Source organism: Centrocercus urophasianus, unplaced genomic scaffold (genome assembly GCF_019232065.1).
Source record: "Centrocercus urophasianus isolate 14NV4802_14NV808 unplaced genomic scaffold, USGS_Curo_1.0 seq_12, whole genome shotgun sequence".
NCBI lineage: Eukaryota > Metazoa > Chordata > Aves > Galliformes > Phasianidae > Centrocercus > Centrocercus urophasianus.
In genome coordinates this window covers 3,928,586-3,948,591 of record NW_024884364.1, presented here as the reverse complement: position 1 = coordinate 3,948,591, position 20,006 = coordinate 3,928,586, and the positions used below count along the sequence as shown (strand labels likewise).

General features: G+C 38.4%; 1 protein-coding gene across 2 annotated transcripts in view; it reads left to right on the top strand.

Moving 5' to 3' along the window:
- Positions 1-20,006, top strand: part of STXBP5L (syntaxin binding protein 5L) — a 180,184-nt gene that overhangs the window by 64,691 nt on the left and 95,487 nt on the right. For both annotated transcript variants that reach the window (XM_042810370.1, XM_042810372.1), the window contains exon 5: positions 19,346-19,480. In XM_042810370.1, coding sequence (XP_042666304.1) covers positions 19,346-19,480 — 135 coding nt within the window. The remainder of the gene's footprint in view (positions 1-19,345; positions 19,481-20,006) is intronic.

The window sequence follows — 20,006 nt, the reverse complement described above, 5'->3', positions numbered from 1 at the left end:
TGATGTTTTTGCCTTGTGTCAAAATACAGGGTTGTCGTATTTCTCCTGCTATAGTTGGAATGCAATATGAAGCATGAAGAACCTTCAAATAAATATAGCCACTATGTTTCTGTGCTTGGTCCCATTCCAGTAACTGTAATGATAAAACTGTTACTCAGAAACATGCTTGACAGTAGCATATCAATTGATAATACACAGTTTGTGGTTCTGTGCATAAATAGGAAGCACAGGTAAGACTCTTGATGGATAACATTAGGATTGAGCTATAACAACCAAAAACTGTAGTGGACTTTTTGTGTCTTCTTTTTAAATAGTCAGAGCAGCAAGCTTCAACAAGTATAGCTGAGAATATACAGTTCATATATATGTACTTAGTGCAACTCAGATTTCCGTGGTCATAATTTTTTTTTTAAAGTATGGGTTTCAGGTCATACAGGCTTTCATTAGTTAGTTTCTCTTACAAACATGCTTTACCTCCTGTTATTCTGAAGCTGAGCTAGCTGAGTTATTTTGTGGCTGACACTGGGGGTAGTCTTCCTTTCTTATTTTAGCCAGTGCTGATTGGCATGTTACAACTGAGCTGACAGCACTGTCAGTTTGTACACTGACATACTGTACTCATTGTACATGAACACACTGTAAATGTTCAGTTGGATCTTTAAATCCATCTTCATGCACTATGCACTGATGCTGTGACAGTACCTTGAATGCCTTCCTGAAGGGAAATCACCAGGAGCCTGTGTAACTGGTTTGGGGCTGTGGCCTGTAATACTTTCCAATGTGTTAAGCGTATTTTGGCACAGAGGAAGGGGAGCCTCTTAAGTGGATGACTTAGAGCAATTGCTTTGTCAGCTTTAACTTACTGCTATTTAGAATCCTGACTCCTACACCTAAGATTTTACAGTATTTGAACAAGGTGATAAAGGGTATTACTGGGGTGCTTGGAATCAAAGAGAAAAGACAGAGATATCTTTGGATCAGGTGACTTTTCTTTTTCATTGGTCTGTATTCTTTTCTGTTAGCAGCAGGACTTTTGCTGTATCATTGCAGGGTTTTGTATCCTTTGTTACTTGCCTCATCAAAAGGACAGCAGGAGTCTACTAAATTAATAGTGATGATGGGCTGTGAGGTCTCTGTACTAACGCAAATCTATTTTCTTGTGTGTTAGGGACTTACATTCTGTGTCATCAGCAGTTCAAGAAATTAATTCCTCTTATAGAAGAGCTGGTTAATGGTTAATATTCTATAACTGCAAATTAATCAGAGATCTGTCATCAAACATGATAACAGTTAATAGGTTCAGTGAAGTTACACAGCCACTCTATAACACAAACATTCTAATTGAACAAAAAATTCTAATTACATGATGTGATGCTGCATTTGGCTGTTTAAAAGAATGACAAAATTCAAATGGAAAGCAATATTTCACCATACAAACCTTTCCCAAGTTGTCTCTCAGTGTAGAAAGGTAGACAGGATTTAAATTTCCGTAGGATGAGGACAGAAAAAAACAAGGAACACAAAAAAAGCCATGGTGTTGATTGGCATTCACTTCCACATCTTGAAGAAGCTTTTACAAAATGTCCGTGGCGTAGTCCTGCATCAGTGCTTGTCACTTCTGAATGATGCTCAGTGCTATCAATAAGTAGTGTTGTCTAGAAGCTGTTGATTGGCACATCTAATTCAAGAAAAACTGACCTCTGACATTTTTAACAATCCCAAGCATCTTAATCTGGCCTTTCTTCTATGTTTGTACTTATAATGAGTTTTTAAGATAAACATATGATGCAGGAGATCATCAGAATATTCCTATATTCCTGTGAGGGAGTATACTCTTTGTATATACACACCCCTTATTTGGAATATAATTCGATGTATTGTTAGAATGAGGTAGTAGCTACACTATCTACTCTAGCAGCCAGAAGTAGGTACTGACACTGAAGATGTTCCATGAATGTCTAGTCTTTGCCAGTCTTATGACAATGTAACCACCATTATGACACTTCCTCACACCTCATCATGGGGAAAACTTATAATGACCATAATTGGTCTGCTTGTTTGATCACACAATTATCCTTATATTACTGTCATCATAAAAGTTACTTAGGCAAAATTCCAGAAGCAACTCATGCCACAACTCTTATCTACTTCTATTATTTTTATGCTTGTTTTAGTGATGAAGGATGTTTAATAAATTAGTATGTAGAAGTTGATCACAGTTAAGTGATAATTTGAGGTGTTATCTGTGAGAAAGAAACTTCGTTGCAGATCAGCATACTATTTATCAACACAGTGCAAAAATTGAATAGTTTCTTTACCAGTTCAGGAACTTTTTTTTGGAATTGTAATTAAGGTGAAGATGAGAGCTTGAAAAATATTTATTATGCTTGAAAATCTAAATGGCGAGGAATAATACATAAACTGCCTATTGAATTGCTTCATGGGAGGAAGATACATAGTAATGAACTTTTCGTAACTGCAAAAACCTAAACTTCAAAGATTATTTCTTCTTCTCTTATGCTGAACAATCAGCAAAGGGCTAAAATATAAAACATAGATTAGTTTGCTTATACCAATAGTCATCAATTTTGATTGAACAGATTTATGAGGTTAGGACATTCCTCAAAAGCAGAATGAAAAATAATGTGATACCCAAATTTTTCTTTTTAATAGATGCTAAATACCATAGAATCACAGAAATGCAGGGGTTGAAATGGACCTCAAAAGATCATTAAGTCCAACAACCTGCCTAAGGACATGCCCTACCATAGGTTGCACAGGTATATGCCCAGATGAGTCTTGAATATCTCCATAGCAGGAGATTCTACAACCTCTCTGGACAACCAGTGTTCCAGTGTTCCATGACCTTTACCATGAAGAAGTTCTTCCGTTTGTTAGTATGGAACTTCGTTTAAGTGTTAGGCCATTACTCCTTGTCCTATTGCTGTGTACTACTGTATCCCTTTTACCAAAAAGCCAAAGAATACTGTACTGCTGTATCCCTTTTACCAAAGAGCCTGGCCTTATCCATTTGCCTCCCACCTCCCTTTAGATATTTATGAACATTTATCAGATCCCCTCTTAGTCTTCTTTTCCCAAGCCTGAGCAGGCCTAGGTTACTCAGCATTTCCTTGGGAGATATTCCATTGTATGGGAGCTGCTGAGTCACGGCCTGAACCTCTGATTGATCACCTGAGGCCAGCCATGAGGCAGCCAGAGGAGCACAGGTGAAGGCAATTCTCCTGTGCTGCCAGAAGGGGTGGAGCCTGGCTGCACCCCTGCTAGACCTATTTAAGAGCTGGCTACCAGTAGGGAAGGATCTCTTCTGGAGATCTGCTCTGCTGGTGTTTTGTGGGTGAGCCCAGGATGGGGGTAAGCCTTCTATTTATTCTCTTTTGTTATCATAGTCTGCTTTGCCTAACTCTCTTGTTTATTTTGTGATTATAACATCCTACTATTCTTTGATTATACATCCATCATTGTGATCCTCTGCTGGACTCTTTCTAGGAGATCCCTGGTTTATTTTTTGGTGGGTTTTTTTTTTTTGTTTTTGTTTTGTTTTGTTTTGTTTGTTTGTTTTTAAGTGTGAAGACCAGAACTAGACACAGTATTCTAAATGTGACCAGGGTGGAGTAGAAGGGGAGGATCACCTTTCTCAACCTGCTGGCAATGCTCTTTTTAATGCACTCCAGGATAGCATTGGCCTTCTTGGCCCCAAGGGCACACTGTTGGCTCACAGCAAACCTGCTGTCCACCAGGACCCCCAGGTCCTTCTCTGCAGAGCTTGCCTCCAGAAGGTCATCCCCTAGTCTATACTGATGCAAGTGGTTATTCCTCCCCATGTGCTAGACTCTACACTTGCTCTTGTTAAACCTCATCAGGTTCCTCCCTGCCCAGGTCTACAGTCTGTCCAGGTCTTGTTGAATGGTAGCACAGCCTTCTGGTGTGTCAGCCGCTCCCCCCAGCTTTGTATCATCAGCAAACTTGCTGAGGGTGGACTCTATCCTTTTGTCCAGGTCATTAATGAAGACATTGAACAAAACTAGACCAAGCACTGATCTCTGGGAAGCACAGTTATAGGCCTCCAACCAGACTCTATGCTGCTGATGACAACCCTCTGAGCTCTGCCAGTCAGCCAATTGTCAGTCCACCTCAGCATGCACTCATTTATCCCTCTCTTTCATAACAAGGATGCTGTGGGAGATGGTGTCAAACACTTTGCTGTACTCAAGGTGCACAACATTCACTACTCTCCCCGGCCAGTGATGGCATCATAGAAGACTACCGTCTTGGTTAAGGATTCCTCTTTTGTGAATCGACATTGACTAGTCCTGATAACCTTCTTTTCTCAGTGCTTGGGGAGGGTATACAGAACAAGTTGTTCTATCACCTTTCTAGGAATGGAGGCGAGACTGACTGGCCTGTAGTTTTCCAGATCCTCCTTCTTGCCCCTTTAAAGGACTGGAATGATAATGGCTGTTCTCCAGTCTACAGGCACGTGAGCCATTTACCAAGACCTTTCAAAAATAGCAGAGAGCAGTTCAGCAGTCATCCTTGTCAGTTCATTCAGCACATGCGGGTATATCCTCTTGGGGCCATAGATTTGTGTGCATTGATTTTGGCTGAATGTTCTCTGACCAGATCCTCCTTGGCCAACAGGAAGCCTTGCTTTCCCCACTCTTTCTTACTTCTAGGGGCTGTGGTTCATGAAGGCTAGTCTTAACACTAAGACTGCAGCAAAGAAGGCAATCAGAATCTCCGCCTTCTCAGCATTCCCTTTTACCAAAGCACCCACTTCATTTAATAGCAGACCCATATTTTCCCTACTCTGTGAGCCTTTTAGGGTTCTGTAGCTGAAGGGATCTCTTTGGTATAGTTTCCTGCAATTGTATGCCAGACTGGTCACATATCTCCTTTTACGTAACTCAGATTGATTCTGTTTTGCACCAAGAGTTTCTGGTCCCTTGGGACTCTGGTAAGAAAGGCATTGAGATGCTGTAAGTATCATTTAAAATGATAGCTAGTACTAAAGGAGAGAATAGCACAGATAATCTCCCTTTAGATTCTGGGAGCTCCAGTTTGCACAGCATTAAACCAACCTCTTGATCAGCCCACAACTTGTTACGTAGATCCTGTTCATACAACAGATTATCCCATTTTGATCATTCAGGCTATTATATCAGGATTTCCTTACAAGATAATAGTTGTATTAATCAGTTTTACTGTCAAAGGAAGTTCACATGAGAACTTCCTGCTGCATTGCCTGCACTGTAGGCAAGGCTATACAGGAGGTGCAATCACTGGTACTGAGTAGGAGCTGCTTGCAGGCTACTCTCTTGCCACGAGCTGGCTGAGTTTATGCTGCAGCCGTAAGATTTGTACCTGAAGTTCAGAACATCATTGCCTGTGCCACTCAGGTTAGCTCTTAAGTGGAGGAGTCAGTGATTCACCTACAACAGTCTCTCAGACGTGGTCACTATAATAGTATGTAACTCTTCAAGCTTGAGTTCACTCTTCCTCTTATTGTCCTTCACTAAATTTATCCCTCTGATGGAAAGAAACATTCTAGTTTCCAGACTAAATTTATTTCTGTGCCCACTTTGTACCCATTTATTCTATTATTCTAGTAACTATGCTATTCTGCATTGTAAGTATTTTCTCTCTCTTCTTTGCACCCCTGCAAAGCAGCTCATTCGCATCACTTCATGACCTGTTTTTCATGTGTCGTTGTTGTTTTTCTCTTTTCTTTCTTCATTCCCTTTTCTTTTCTTAGTGTCTTTTTTCTCGTATATGTTCTTACTGACCTGATGATTAGAAAAAGAAATACTTCAGATAAGATCTAGAAATGTGTTATGGACGTTGACAGTACCATTTTCTTCATAATCTCTGCAGAAGCATGTTTGCTGATTCATACCGCAATATGTAGGTCACTCTGAAAGTAATGCCTCCTATTTATTTTGATGGAATCTACAACAGATACAAAGAACGCAATAACACTTTTTGATAGAGCACATTCTCAGCTAAGAAGCATTATTTTACAACATAGTCACCACCGTTAGCAGATTTGAGTGGATGAGCTTTTCTGTTTAGTGGTGTTAGAGCTGTGTATGATTGTCCAGAACATGATTTGTCTTTCATACTGCAGTTGCCTCTCTGTTGCTACCCATCACCTCCCTGTGCTGAGTGTCAGCGAGCGTCAATGGGTATCATTTTTTTTCTTCATGGAGGAGCTGAACTACACACCTTTGCTTTGTACTTCCATGTCAGTGCTTTGACACTTGCATGTCAGCACCATTCGGTCAGACTGTCCCTCTACTGCCATCTATCACACAACAACACGTAATAGAATATTGGTGAGAAGGTTCAACCTCTACTACCATACCGCCATCTGCCTCTGGCATCATGGGCCAGCATAATAAGATAGGAGGCATTACTTCTGGAACAGCCCTCATATATTCCTGTTAGATGGCTTCATATTATTAGTGTCTGACTAATACGCTCCTTGCACTCTTTCACTGATGTGTATCTAGCTAATTGGGAATGTGCTACCTTGCCTGCAATCCTTCAAGAGTGGAAGTAAAAAATGACTTAGGAAATTGAGATAATCTTTTTCCAACACTTCCACATCTTGAGTTCCAATTGTAAAGTGAAATTTTTTCACAAAGAAGCCTTGCCCTTTGCATTTTGAATTTACATTTACATTTTTTGTTCTATGCTTCTGCAGATTGTCCTTACACTTAAATGTTCTCTCCTGGGAAAACTTTATTACTATTGGTACCAAAATCATGTATGAAATTACAAGGGCAGCCATAAAACTAGTCCTTGAGAATCTCTCACATGGCCTGTAAAATATCTAGTTTTCCACAAAATCAATCTATCCAAAATAGAGTTTTATAGTAGTGGGTTTAAAATAAGTGCTTTCTTTAAATTCATACATCCTATATATCCTGTATTTTTTTATTTATTTATTTATTTTTTCTCCAAAGAAATTTCATTGGAATATTCAGAATAGCCTACCTTAGGTGAACTAGCCTACCATATTTTACTTTAACTTTACAGAGTATATCTTTTTTTGAACTCAAAGCCTTCGTTTATGTGTACTCTTAAAGAATGTTTGGGTAATCTCAAGTAGTAATAATACAATCACAGCAACAGAGAGGACTGAATATCAAAAAAAAGGCCTGTGTTTCTGTCCAGGTCCAACCTTGAATTTGAGAATTTCTGTTCTTTTTTTAACGAAGACTTTCACGGACTTTCCACAAAGTAATTTTTCCACTGGGATCCTATCAGTGCTGTTGAGTATCCTGAATAAAAATGTTCATAAGTAAAATATGTCTCAGCAGCTGCTTTTGTACCTGCTTAATAAATAACATCTCTGAAGGCAATTAGGGCTGTTTAAGATGTTTAAGATCTATTTTTACATGGCTCACTACTTAAAGGTTCTATTTTAATGAGACTTTAAAATATGTAATAAAAATATTAGCACAGCACATAGTAATTGTTTGCAATAACTAGTCAAAAAGTCTCAAAACAGCAAAGACATTTATCATGTTATATTATTCACTTTTTTTTTTTAATTTAAATATAAATCTTCATTTTTAAAAGCATCCATCAAGAATTTGGGAGAACTCATAATTAAGTATGGTTGTTAATTTGACAAATATTTTAAATGATGTCTCTGAGCACCACATCCAAATGGTTTTCAAACACATCCAGGGATGGTGACTCAACCACCTCCCTGGGGAGCCTATTCCAGTGTTTAACAACCCTTTCTGTAAAGAAGTTTTTCCTGATATCCAACGTAAGCCTTCCCTGGTGCAACTTGAGGCCATTTCCCCTCATCCTATCACCAGTGAGAAGAAACCAACCCCATTCTCGCTGCCAGCACCTTTCAGATATTGGAAGAGAGCAATAAGGTCTCCCCTCAGCCTCCTTTTTCCCAGACTAAACAGCCCCAGTTCCTTCAGTCTCTCCTTGTAGAACATATTCTCCAAGCCCTTCGCAAGCCTTGTTGCTGTTCTTTGGACCTGCTCCAGCACCTCCATGTCTTTTCTTTATTGAGGTGCCCCAAACTGAACACAGTACTGGAGGTGAGGCCTCACCAGTGCCGAGTACAGGGCAGGATGACTTCCCTAGTCCTGCTCACCGCTCCATTCCTGATACAAGCCAGGCTGCCATTGTCCTTGGCCACCTGGTCACACTGCTGGCTCATAATTCAGCCAACTGTCTATCAATACAGCAAAGTCCCTTTCTCTTTTTCTTGATCCTGTGGTTGGCCTTTAATTGATCCATGATGGCTTCTGAGATTATCCATTCCATGACCTTCCCTGGCACCGAGGTGAGACTGATAGGTCTGTAGCTACTAGGATCGTTTTTCCAGCGCTTTTTGAAGATGTGTGTCACATTTGCCAGTCTTCAGTTCTCTGGGACATCCCCAGTTAGCCAGGACTGCTGAAGAATGATGGAGAGTGGCTTGGCAACCACTTCTACCAGCTCCCTCAGCACTCCAGGGTGCAATCCATCTGGCCACATGGACTTGTGAGTGTCCAGCTTTCGGAGCAAGTCCAAAACCATCTCATCATGGGTTATGCAGGGGCTTTTCTGTTCCCCATCCCTGTCTACCAGCGCAGGGGGGCTATGCTTCCAGGGAGTAACAAGTCTTACTATTAAAGACTGAGACAAAGAAGGCATTAAGTACCTCAGCCTTATCCTTGGTCACCATGTTCCCCTCTGCGTCTAACCAGGGATGGAGATTCTCCCTCCTCTTACTATTGATGTATTTATATTAATATTTATTGTTGTATTTATATAAATATTTATTGTTGTCTTTCACCTTAGTGGTCAAGTTCAGTTCTAGCTGTGCTTTGGCCTTTGTAATTTTCTCCCTGCATCAAAGGAAGTGTGGCCAGTAGGGTGAGGGAGGTGATCCTGCCCCTCTACTCTGCACTGGTGAGGCCTTACCTGGAGTACTGCATCTAGATTTGGAGTCCTTGGTACAGGAGAGAGGTAGACCTGTTAGAGTACATCCACAGGAGGGCCACAAAAATGATCCATGAAATGGACAGGCTGAGAGAGCTGGGGCTCTTCAGCCTGGAGAAGAGAAGGCTCCAAGGTGACCTGATAGTAGCCTTTCAGTATCTAAAGGGAAGCTACAGGGAAGAAGGGGACAGACTCTTTAGCAGGGTCTGTGGTGATAGAACAAGGGGAAATAGTTTTAAGCATAAAGAGGGTAGATATATGTTGGATAGAAGGAACAAGTGTTTTACAGTGAGGCTGATGAGGCACTGGAACAGGTTGCAAAGAGATGTGGTTGATGCCCCATCCCTGAAGACCTTCAAGTCCAGGCTGGATCAGGCCCTGGGTGACCTGATCTAGCTATGGGTGTCCCTGTTCATTGTAGGAGAGTTGGAGTAGATTACCTTTAAAGATCCCTTGCAACTTAGAGGGTTCTGTGATTCCATGTTATTTGTGAATTCTTTCTGGATGTAACAGCTGTTTTTAATAAGGCAAGCACAAAGAAAGATACAAGATGACTTATAACCAGTCACTAATCACTTTTGCTTTCTGATTGTTGAGACTGTACAAGATATTCTCCACTTATTCCAATTCGCTCCTGAGCTGTGCATTTGACTTTTATTACTTTATTTGAAGTAATTAAAATAAAAATATTTTGGCAAATATGTAAAGGAGTCTTGAGATTGAGTCCGAGACTTTACTGTACTGTGGAAAATATACTGAGTTTCCAAACAAGTTTTTCAACCAAAAGTGAACCAAAAAACATCTAGAAGATGTTAATAAGCTAAATTTGGGGGTTGTAAATGAAATTTACTTGTGAAAATTAATCAAGTAACTTACTTCTTGTTCTGTATCACTTTGACTGTACTTCTATTATTTGTATTATAAAACAGGCATCTCTTTGAAATGCCATTATTTCAAAACATCTCTGTATTTTTTTTTCCTCCAAAAGGGATGAAACAATTTGTGAAAAACTTATTTTTTCTGTAACCTGGCCACCTCTGATTGTTTGCCTAATAATTTCCATACTGGTTTCTTTCTTCAGGAAAAAAATCTTCAGTTTTAGTAGCGGACATAATTTTGCAGTGGGCTGCAAAACCTTTAAATTGTGCACTAAGCAATATGCTAGTTGTTCCTAATGCCATTTAAAAGAAGTAAATTTTTTGTCAATAGATCTCCACTTTTCTTTCCCCCCGTTTTTTGTTTTTTTTTTTCTCCAAGAAAATGCAGGATAACATGTCATGTTGTTTTCATATAGCAGCTGTGTTGCCAGATTGCTCTAATGCCAGATTTGCATAGCTGAAATTAAAATACTTACACACAGCCACACGTCGAACAACTGTCTTTTGAGGCTTTAGTCACAACAAATGAGAAATCCACTATTGTAATACAAAAAATTTGCATTGCAACATGATCTCCATGCGTGGATAATCTATTTAATATCATACATGTTAGTATTGCACAATAGCAAAATAAGATCATCTTTTAAAGTTCAAACAAATTCAGGCCGCATAAAATGCGGATCACTGTGAGTGAGTCTTTATTATCAGCTTCTTACCACTATAGTTACAGGAATTCTTTGCTTGTATAAGTGTGTTTTCAGAAGGTTTCAAATTTGAGTTTCAGATTCACTATCCTGTTCTCATCTATCATTTGACCTCTGTTAGATTAGCTTTCCAGTCATGTATTTAAGCAGTGGAGAATAAGCTACTTTCTGTTCCAATAAGACATTTGCTTCTTGGAAACCACAGCACCCCTTTCCTGCTCAGGCACATGGCAGCTTTAAGCAAACTTCAGTGCAGTGATTTAGGATACTTTTCCTTCTGTCACAGTGAACTCTGGGCATTATTCCAGTAAGTCAGAAATAGAGCTAGTAATATCAGTGTTCAGATTATCTCATTAAACAGTACATGAGCAGGAAGAGAAGAGAGACTACAGATTGCAGAAAAACAAGAGGCATTAATCACAGTGTCCCTATCTACTGAAGCATAACAAATGGGAACAGCTGGTCTCCAGTAAGTCTACATGATTTTAATTGATGGAAGCTGATAAGGGAAAAAAACCCACACATATACACAGTAAAAGTATGTGCACATACATGAGCACATACTCATAGAAATGTTTGGGTTTTCTTTTTTTTTTTTTTTTTGCTTTGAAGTCAATTTCAGAATTTCATTGTCATTCTGAACTAGAAAATTAATCAAAGTCACTTAATAGATATTAAAATAAAATTGATTTTCAACTCCTTATAGTAAGAATGGGTGATAGAAACAGGTTTCTGCATATAAAGGACATAATTCAACCTGCTCATCTTTGAGGTTAGTTGGAAATTTCATTTTTGAAACTATGTGATTTTGATGCAAAAGCTGCATTTTTAATTTATAGTTTCTTTGTTGGGTGAAAGGATGGAAGAAATTCTACCCTGTTATTTATTTATTTATTTGTTTATTAACACAACTATTACAAATGCAGTTAAAGAAATGAATCAAGAACTTTCTCTTTTGGGATCAGCATTGTTATCTTTAACCCTTCATTCTTGGTTTTTCTTTCACTGCAAAGAAATACAGTGGCTGTTCCTGTGATCTGTATTGTCCATCACTGATTCAATGCTAGACACGGGAGTTCCATCTTTATTTAACCTTGAAAGAAATTAATGGCAAGCAAGTGATGTATTACAAATAAGAAACAGTGATTTCACAGGTTAGTAGACGAGAGAAATTGTGTACAATTCTCTTTCCCCTAAAGATGGAAGAAACAGTTTACCAACACTGCTTCATTAATTTGTTCACTTCACTGATTCTGTGAAGCTTTTTATTCTCATTTTTGTGTTCTCAGGACCAGGAACTGATATAAAAAACAAATCAGATACCAACGAAAAGTATGCTGATTTCTTCTAGCATCTTTTTTCTTGCTAAGAAAACAAGTTCCAATGTTGAAACTAGAAATAATTTCCTTATCTTTTTCCTTGGCTCCAAGCCCAGTGATTACACTTGTTCAATCTACTGCATTGCTATTGTGTAATACTACAGATCTAGCTGTGTTGAATGTGTCACTTTTATTGTCTATGATCTTACTCTCCATAAGTATGCTGGTCAAGTTTCTCCAACCTGCAGACCATGAGTTGCCTGCAGCCTTGAAGAGGTAGTAACAAGGCCACACACAAGATCATAAACTTTTAACATTAATATAGGATTTTTAGTGATATTTTTCATAAGTCTTTTCTGCACAGCTTGAGTGCAAACTGTGTAGGCAACAATGGAATGCTGTAGAGGGGAAGGTGCAGTGCAATGCTAACTCTGCCTCTCGCACCTGCCACACAGTTGAATCAAAACTTGTGTGTATTGTGCACCACATGAGCTTGTGCTACTTTGCAAGAGATCACCAATAGCAGTATTTGAACCTATCTACATGTGTGTGTCTATGAAGACACGTTTTTTGTTATTAAGCAGACACGTAAGTTTTCTTTTTTAATTACTAATCTTGTATTATTTTATAAAATAACTTAATAAGTTATTCTCATTCACTGTGGAAAACATATCCAGAATACTCATGCCGTGCTGACAGTTTTTGTAATTGTCAACATCTCAAAAAGCTCACAAAAAGTAAGATCTGCAATATTTTAATTAGTTTTGCAATACGTATTTGATTAATGTTTCTGCTACTCTGACCAGATGAGACAATAGACAAGTAATAATCATCTAAACAAAAAAGTGCTAACTTGCTAATCCAAGCATGCTGAAAGTGGTTTTGCAGAGGATGCACACTGTGCCGACATTTATTCACTTTTTTCTCAGAATTTGTGAATTCTCTGAATTGTGCATTTATTAACTTTTTTTTCAATCAACTTTTTTTATTTTTGCATGAAAGTGACATAATAATTTAAATTACTTTCTATTAACTGCCTCTTGTACGTCTTATTTTTGTGTAAATACAATATTTCAGTAAAGGACATAATGAAAAATGTATGGGTCTTAAACACTTTGTAAGCAGCAGTGGACCACCAGCCAGCTGATCGGTCTAAATAATTTCAGAAGAATAGCTGCAGAGGCTGTTTTACTTTATCAAAGCATTTTTCAAAATGTTTATTATGTCTATCAGCATCATTTTAATAAAATTAAACTGTATATACATCAAGTCATAATGTTTTCTCAACTTTTTTTCTAAGTGGAATTTATAGAAGCTCTGGATGTGTTTGTGTGCAAATAGAATCCCTTTGTTATGATGTATTTGCATTTAAATTGCATTTTAGATATGAAATTCTGATTTATTGGGCTTCAGCAATCAGTAGGGAATCTTTCACTGTTGAAATCTTTAAGCCAAGATAGATGACCTTTAGTAAGTTGTTCTAATTGATGCAATAATTATTTTGAAGAAAACCTGTGTTCTGTATTCAGGAGAATAAGAGAGGAGCCCAGAACATTTATTTCTTAAATTACGATCAACAGATTAAATTATCAGTGTTGTGCAAATAATGACCATGGAGCCAGGAGAGGAGCTGTAATCACTCTAACTGAAAGGTAGTCTCCTGAGGCATGCTTGACTTTTGTAGGAAGGAGGTTGGCTTCCTCAGCAGCTGAACTTTTCAGTGCTGGGACAACACTGAAAATGTATGACAGTGGCTTCGTAGTTCTTGAGAGAAGGTGAGTGGCCAGGAGCACAGTGGGGCTTCAGTTACTCATGTTCCTAAGGTTAATGCTCCTGCAAGTTTTGTTTTCCTCTTCTCCTCTTCCTGTTTGAGCTCCCTGTCTGTAAAATGAGGAGATTTCATAGAATTGTAGACGATCCCAGGTTGGAAGAGACCCATGAGGTCATCAGGCCCAGCTCCTAGCTCCACACAGAGCCACCCAAAAAGCCGACCACACGAGAGCGTTGTCCAAATGCTTCTTGAACTCTGGCAGCATGGGGCCATGCTTGATTCCCAGAGGATCCTGTTCCAGGATCTGAGCACCTTCTCAGTGAACATTTTCCTGATATCCAAACTGAACCTTCCCTGTTGCAGTTTCATGCCATCCCCTCAGGTTCTATCACCATCACTAGAGAGAGGAGCTGTAGGCCACAATGAGTTCTCCTCTCAGTCTCCAACTCTCTGGGCTGAACAAACCAAGGGACCTCAACCACTCCTCATACATCTTCCACTCCAGATCCTTCTCCATCTCGTAGCCCTCCTTTGGATGTCATCTATTCAGAGAGCCCAGAGAGTGTAGTTTATTTTTATAGATTTCTGTTGGACTATTCGTGCAATATTTTGTTTTTAGTAGGAGCTTACAGAAACTGTTCAAGTGTTCAGTGTTAGGCATAAAGGCTGCACATATTGTTTGTTTTTCCATACATAAGATTATCAATACAAGTGGAAAAAGCGTAGTATAAATTCACTTGCAATTTTGATGTAAAGTGATGAGCAATTAGATAATTAAATTGGAGAAATTGTTCCTCATTCCTACAGAAATAAATTTTTTTCTCTCTCCTTCTGAACCCATCCCCCAGAAAAAGTATTCCAGGAAAATTTTGCATATTAAAAGCGCAAAAAAAATAATACAACAGAGACAGAAGTAAATGCTCTGGAAGTCATATTTTATTTTTCCTAGAAGAGTATCATTTGTGCAAAAAAGATTATTTTAAGCCATCCGAGTGTTCTTGCTAGTATTTCAGAGAACATAGCAATCTAAATTATTCTAACATTTCAGTATTATACTCATACACAATGAAATCTTTTTGGTCAGAGTTGATAGACAGTACGTTCTGAAAAACCCACCTTTTCAAGGGCTGCTACTCAGAGTACGTTCCTTTTAAAATGAGGTTTTAATTTTTGACAGTGCCTCTCAAAATTACACCATTGTTTTCCTTATGTTGCTTATATAAGTTTAGAAGCAATCTCAAAACTTAAATACATTTTGACTGATATTAGTTTGTCACCTGTTCAGTTTTTTTTAATGTATTATATTTTATGTTCTACTTTGGGATTTGGTTACGTTGAAAAACTGATATATCTTAGCACATTTAGCAGCACAGGAACACCTTTCAAGATATCAGCTCATATTTCTCACTATTTCTTATCATGACTGATTAGATTCATACCTTATACCTTACTCATACCATATCTTTGATGCTGGCTTGATGCTAAGAATGTATAATATCCACAATTCAGGGTGGCTTTCTGTAAGTGGTCAATGTTGAGTGGATTCTGAGGTCTCCATTTAATTGGATTCCATATTACCTCAATCAGATTGACAATCTGATTAAATTTTTGCAGAAACATTTCATACTTGCATAAATCACTCCAAACCTGCCTTCTTAAGAAGAAAAATAGATATTTTTTTTTTTCTTTTTTTTTTCTGGTACATTGATCTTTTGTAGAGGTGTCAAAAGACAGTGTAATTTGCTTCTGGTATATATGTCTAATACAGGGATTCCTTTCATCCAGAATACATCCAACAGTATGAGACAGCATTTTTTTCTGTTGAAGAAATTATTGTGTACTTACTGAAATACAAGATGATCATTAAAAACCTGAGTCTCAGTTCAAAGCTTTCAAGCCTTAAAGTTAATATTCTCTATAAAAGTGAAAAGTCAATAGTACATAAAGTAGTATGCATTTAATTTACATAATGAAAAAAGAAACTAAATTACTACATAATATAGAAGGAAACTATGCAATGCAGTATGAAAATCATGTGGCTTTGTTTGGTGAAGCCTGACATTGTATTGTATTAAAATGCCTAATAATTCCATAACTTTGCGCTCTAGTATGCATTTAATTTTAAAAATAAATTTATTTGTTACATACAGTGTATATAACTATGTTTCTGTTTTGAGTACGGTCTTTTAATGTGTCTGGAGGTTTAGTGTTTTTTGGGGTTATTTTACAGTTTTCTGCTTTTCTTTTTAGAGATAGCTAGGGAGGTCTTGCCAGTAGAAGATTCATGCTGTAGTTTTCATTGTGGAAAGAGGAATGCAAATAATATTTTCTTATCTGGCTGTCGTATACAACATCACATCACATCATTTTGATATCACATCAAAATGAAGTTATTAAAGAGGAAGTAATTGAGCTTAAGACAATAGTAAATTTTTTCATTATTATCTTCATTCCTTAGCAGCATTTTTTTCTCTTCTAGTTAATCATACTATATATCGTAGGTACCAGTAGCTACAGCAGCTGGATATCAGATAGACCAGTGGGAAAATAATTCTTGTAACTGTTTGTCAGTGATGATGATCACTCTCAGAGAATTGTGGTCAGTGGCTCAATGCCCAAGTGGAGATCAGTTATGAGTGGTGTTCCTCAGGGATCGGTGCTGGCACTGATGCTATTTAACATTTTTGTCCATGATGTGGACAGTGGAATTGAGTGCACTTCAGCAAATTTGCAGATGAAACCAAGCTGAGTGATGCAGTTGACACATAAGAGGGAAGGAATACTATCCAGAGGGATTTGGACAGGTTTGAGAGGTGGGCCCATGCCAACCTCATTAAGTTCAACAAGGCCAAATGCAAGGTCCTGCGCCTGAATCAGGGCAATCCCAAGTGCAGATACAGGTTGGGCACAGAATGGCTTGAGAGCATCCCAGAGGAGAAGGATTTGGGGGTTTCTGTTCATGAAGGCTCAACATGTGTATTTGCAGCTCAGAAGGCCAACTATATTCTGGGTTGAATGAAGAGAAGCATGACCATTAGGTCGAGGGAGATGATTCTGCCCCTCTGCTCCCATGAGACCGCACCTGGAGTAATGCGTCCAATTCTGGGACCCCCAGCACAAGAAGGACATGGAGCTGTTGGAGCAGGTCCAGAGGAGAGCCATGAAGATGCAGAGGGATGGAGCACCTCCCCTGTGATGACAGGCTGAGAGAGGTGGGGTTCTTCGGCCTGGTGAAGAGAAGGCTCCAGGAGGACTTTATCAGCAGCCTTCCAGAACCTGAAGGGGGCCTACACAAAAGGTGGGGAGGGACTTTTTATAAGGACACATAGCAACAGGATGAGGGGAAAAGGCTCTAAACTGGAAGAGGGTAGATTTAGACTAGACATTAGAAAGAAATTCTTTACTGTGCAGGTGGTGAGACATTGGAACAGGTTGCCCAGTGATGTTGTGGTTGCCCCTCCCTGGAAGCATTCAAGGCCAGGCTGGATGAGGCTTTGAGCAACCTGGTCCAGGTGGGAGGTGCCCCTGCCTTTGAGCAACCCCTGGTCCAGAGGGAGGTGCCCCTGCCTATAGCATGGGGTTGGAACTAGATGATCTTAAAGGTCCCTGCCAACGCAAGCCATTCTATGATTGTATGGTTACTTTAGTCTGATTCTGCTTTTACAGGCAAGATCTTGCTGTTGAAACATTATGTCCTTGAAATTTTAAATGGAATATAGGCAAATGGAGGTAATACAAAAGCTGGAACATTAGACACCCATTTGATTTGATGATTATTGTAGCGGAACATACTGGAGATTATAACATAGAAACAAATTTTAAAAGGAAAACCAAAGCAATCTAGCATTGTCTATGGTGATTTTGAGACTATATTTCATAATTGTATTATTGGACTCAGCCTTGTACTTTCGAGATCAAGTTTTCTGCCATAAACTACTTCTTGCTTGTGAACTGATTTATCTGAGTACTGAAATTCATTGTGATCCTAGACTCGAACTTGCTTAGGCTGACAACTCGATTGCAAGAATTTGGACTGGAAGTATTCAAGTCAGCTACAAGTCACTTTGTAACTTTGTCACTTTGTTATTTCTCAGTCTCAAGAGAGCCATTTTCAACACTTTGAAAGTCACAAATTTTATTTTCTTATAACTTAATAGTTTACTACAAGCAAGTGCTGAATGAACATTAATATGAAGTGAGTAAGAGAAGAGTATCTCAGCCAGTAACTTAGGAGATTTTTGCATGGGCTGTAACCTAACAGCGCACACATATGCTGCTTTGGAGTGCATGAAAGAGAAGTAGAGCTAGTATAGAAATACAGCAGATAAAAATTCAGACTCAGTATGAATCTAACCAAAGCATAACAAATGATGCTGCTAAAAAAAAGGCAACAGAAATTGAGATGTTGAAGGATCCAGGGAGGCATAAAAACAAGCTTAACATTTGGAAAACTAGGGAGTGAAAAGAGCAGATTGCTCTTTGAATCTTTTATGAACAGAATAATGAAGCTAACAGGTTCTAGCAAGGGATATGTTGGTGGCATAAATCTCCTGCATTTTTTTTTCTGTCAGATACTTGTTGATTTGACTGTGCTCACTGTGTAAGTACAAAGTTTCTCCTTGAAAGTATTTTCATTTATGCGCATTGAACGGTAGTTCTCACTCCCAAATCAATTCTCTTGAAAAACTTGGTTTGTTCCCAACTAAAGGCTGTGGAATTATTGCCAAAATTAGGTGAGTAATGAGAAAATATAGCCTTGTGCAAATGGAGAGAACAACGTTTATATCATACTTGAGTCTCACTTGAATCAAGAAAACAAGATTTCCATCTCATTCCTTTGTAATGAATTCAGATTGTTCTAGCATAAGAATAAGAAATTGAAATATTTGTTGTCTTGAATGCTGTTTGTTTATGGGGAAGGGAGATGTTAGGAACAAAAATTATTGCATAGTGATTACATCATGCTTATATATAAAAGCTGAAATAGCCTGATTGTGGAATCAAATGCTAAATATAGTAACGTATGGCATAGCAGGCTAAATAATCGCTTTTTCTCAAAATTATTGAGGCTGTATCACCAGATCAGATAAAGTTTCAGCCTATCTAGATAGCATTTTAGCAGCAGATGGTTTTACATCTCCTATATTTTTTTTTTGCTTGCATATATGCAATATTTGTATAATAACTATAATAATGAAAGGAGCCTGAATCTATTGATTCAATGTAAACTGAAAATTTCTGTATATATTATCATGTGAAACTGCCTTGATGTTTTCCAAGCTAATGTGTTACTGGCTCATCACCCTGTGGGAATGATACAAACATAGGATTCAGTTGTCTGTGATGTAGTGTTTAACTGCACTCAGTGTTGCTATTATCTAGTGCCCTGTTCTCCTGGACAGCCACTGAAGTGAACATTTTCTTGTATGAATGATGGTCAAGTGATATGACATTTTTACCCCATTCTTAATAAAACTGGATAGTATGGCCCTGTTTTGTTTCAGGTTATCTTTTATGATTTTTCTGCAGAGGATGTCCAAAACTGGACATTCTTCAGAATGCTGTGCCTGCTATTCTTTCTTTAAGTTTTAAAATGGAAAGAAAAGTTATTTTCTCTATAAAAGTGTTTAAAAATTTGTTGATATGGTGTTCAGTCAGTTTTTTTTTGTTGTTTGTTCTGTTTTTCCTTTGCAGAATTACTTACTGCCATCTACCTTTCCAGAGTAAATGGCTTTATGTTGGAACAGAGCGGGGAAATACACACATTGTAAATATCGAGTCCTTCATTCTTTCTGGATATGTTATCATGTGGAACAAAGCAATAGAACTGTAAGTGCAGATTTTTTTGTATTTGTGACTTTCATTGCTGTCTTCGAATGCTTTTTTTTTTTCTTTGTAAGGGAAAATGCTATTTGGGAGCCTGTTTAACTGTCAAGTACCATGAAATACAGATAATCATTACTATCATAAATTCAGACTTTAATATCTTCATAATTATGTATATCAACATACAGGGGCTGCTCCAAAAGTAATGCTTGCTATCTTTTATGTCATGTTGGCCTATGAAGTCAGAGGCACAAGGTGATGGTATGGAGATAGAGATTGAACCTTCTCACCAATATTCCACTACATGTTGTTGCCATGGGGAAAGATGGCAGCAGAGGGGCAGTCTGACAAAATGCCGTCTGACATGGGAGTGCAGGGGAAACAAAGTCGTGTCACTGAATTGCTCCATGCAGTAGAATGGCACACACTGACGTTCACCAATACTGACTGAACGATTATGGAGACCAAACAGTGAATGTGAGCACAGGGAGGCGGTGGGTGGTGCATTTCAGCAGTGGTGACAACCATA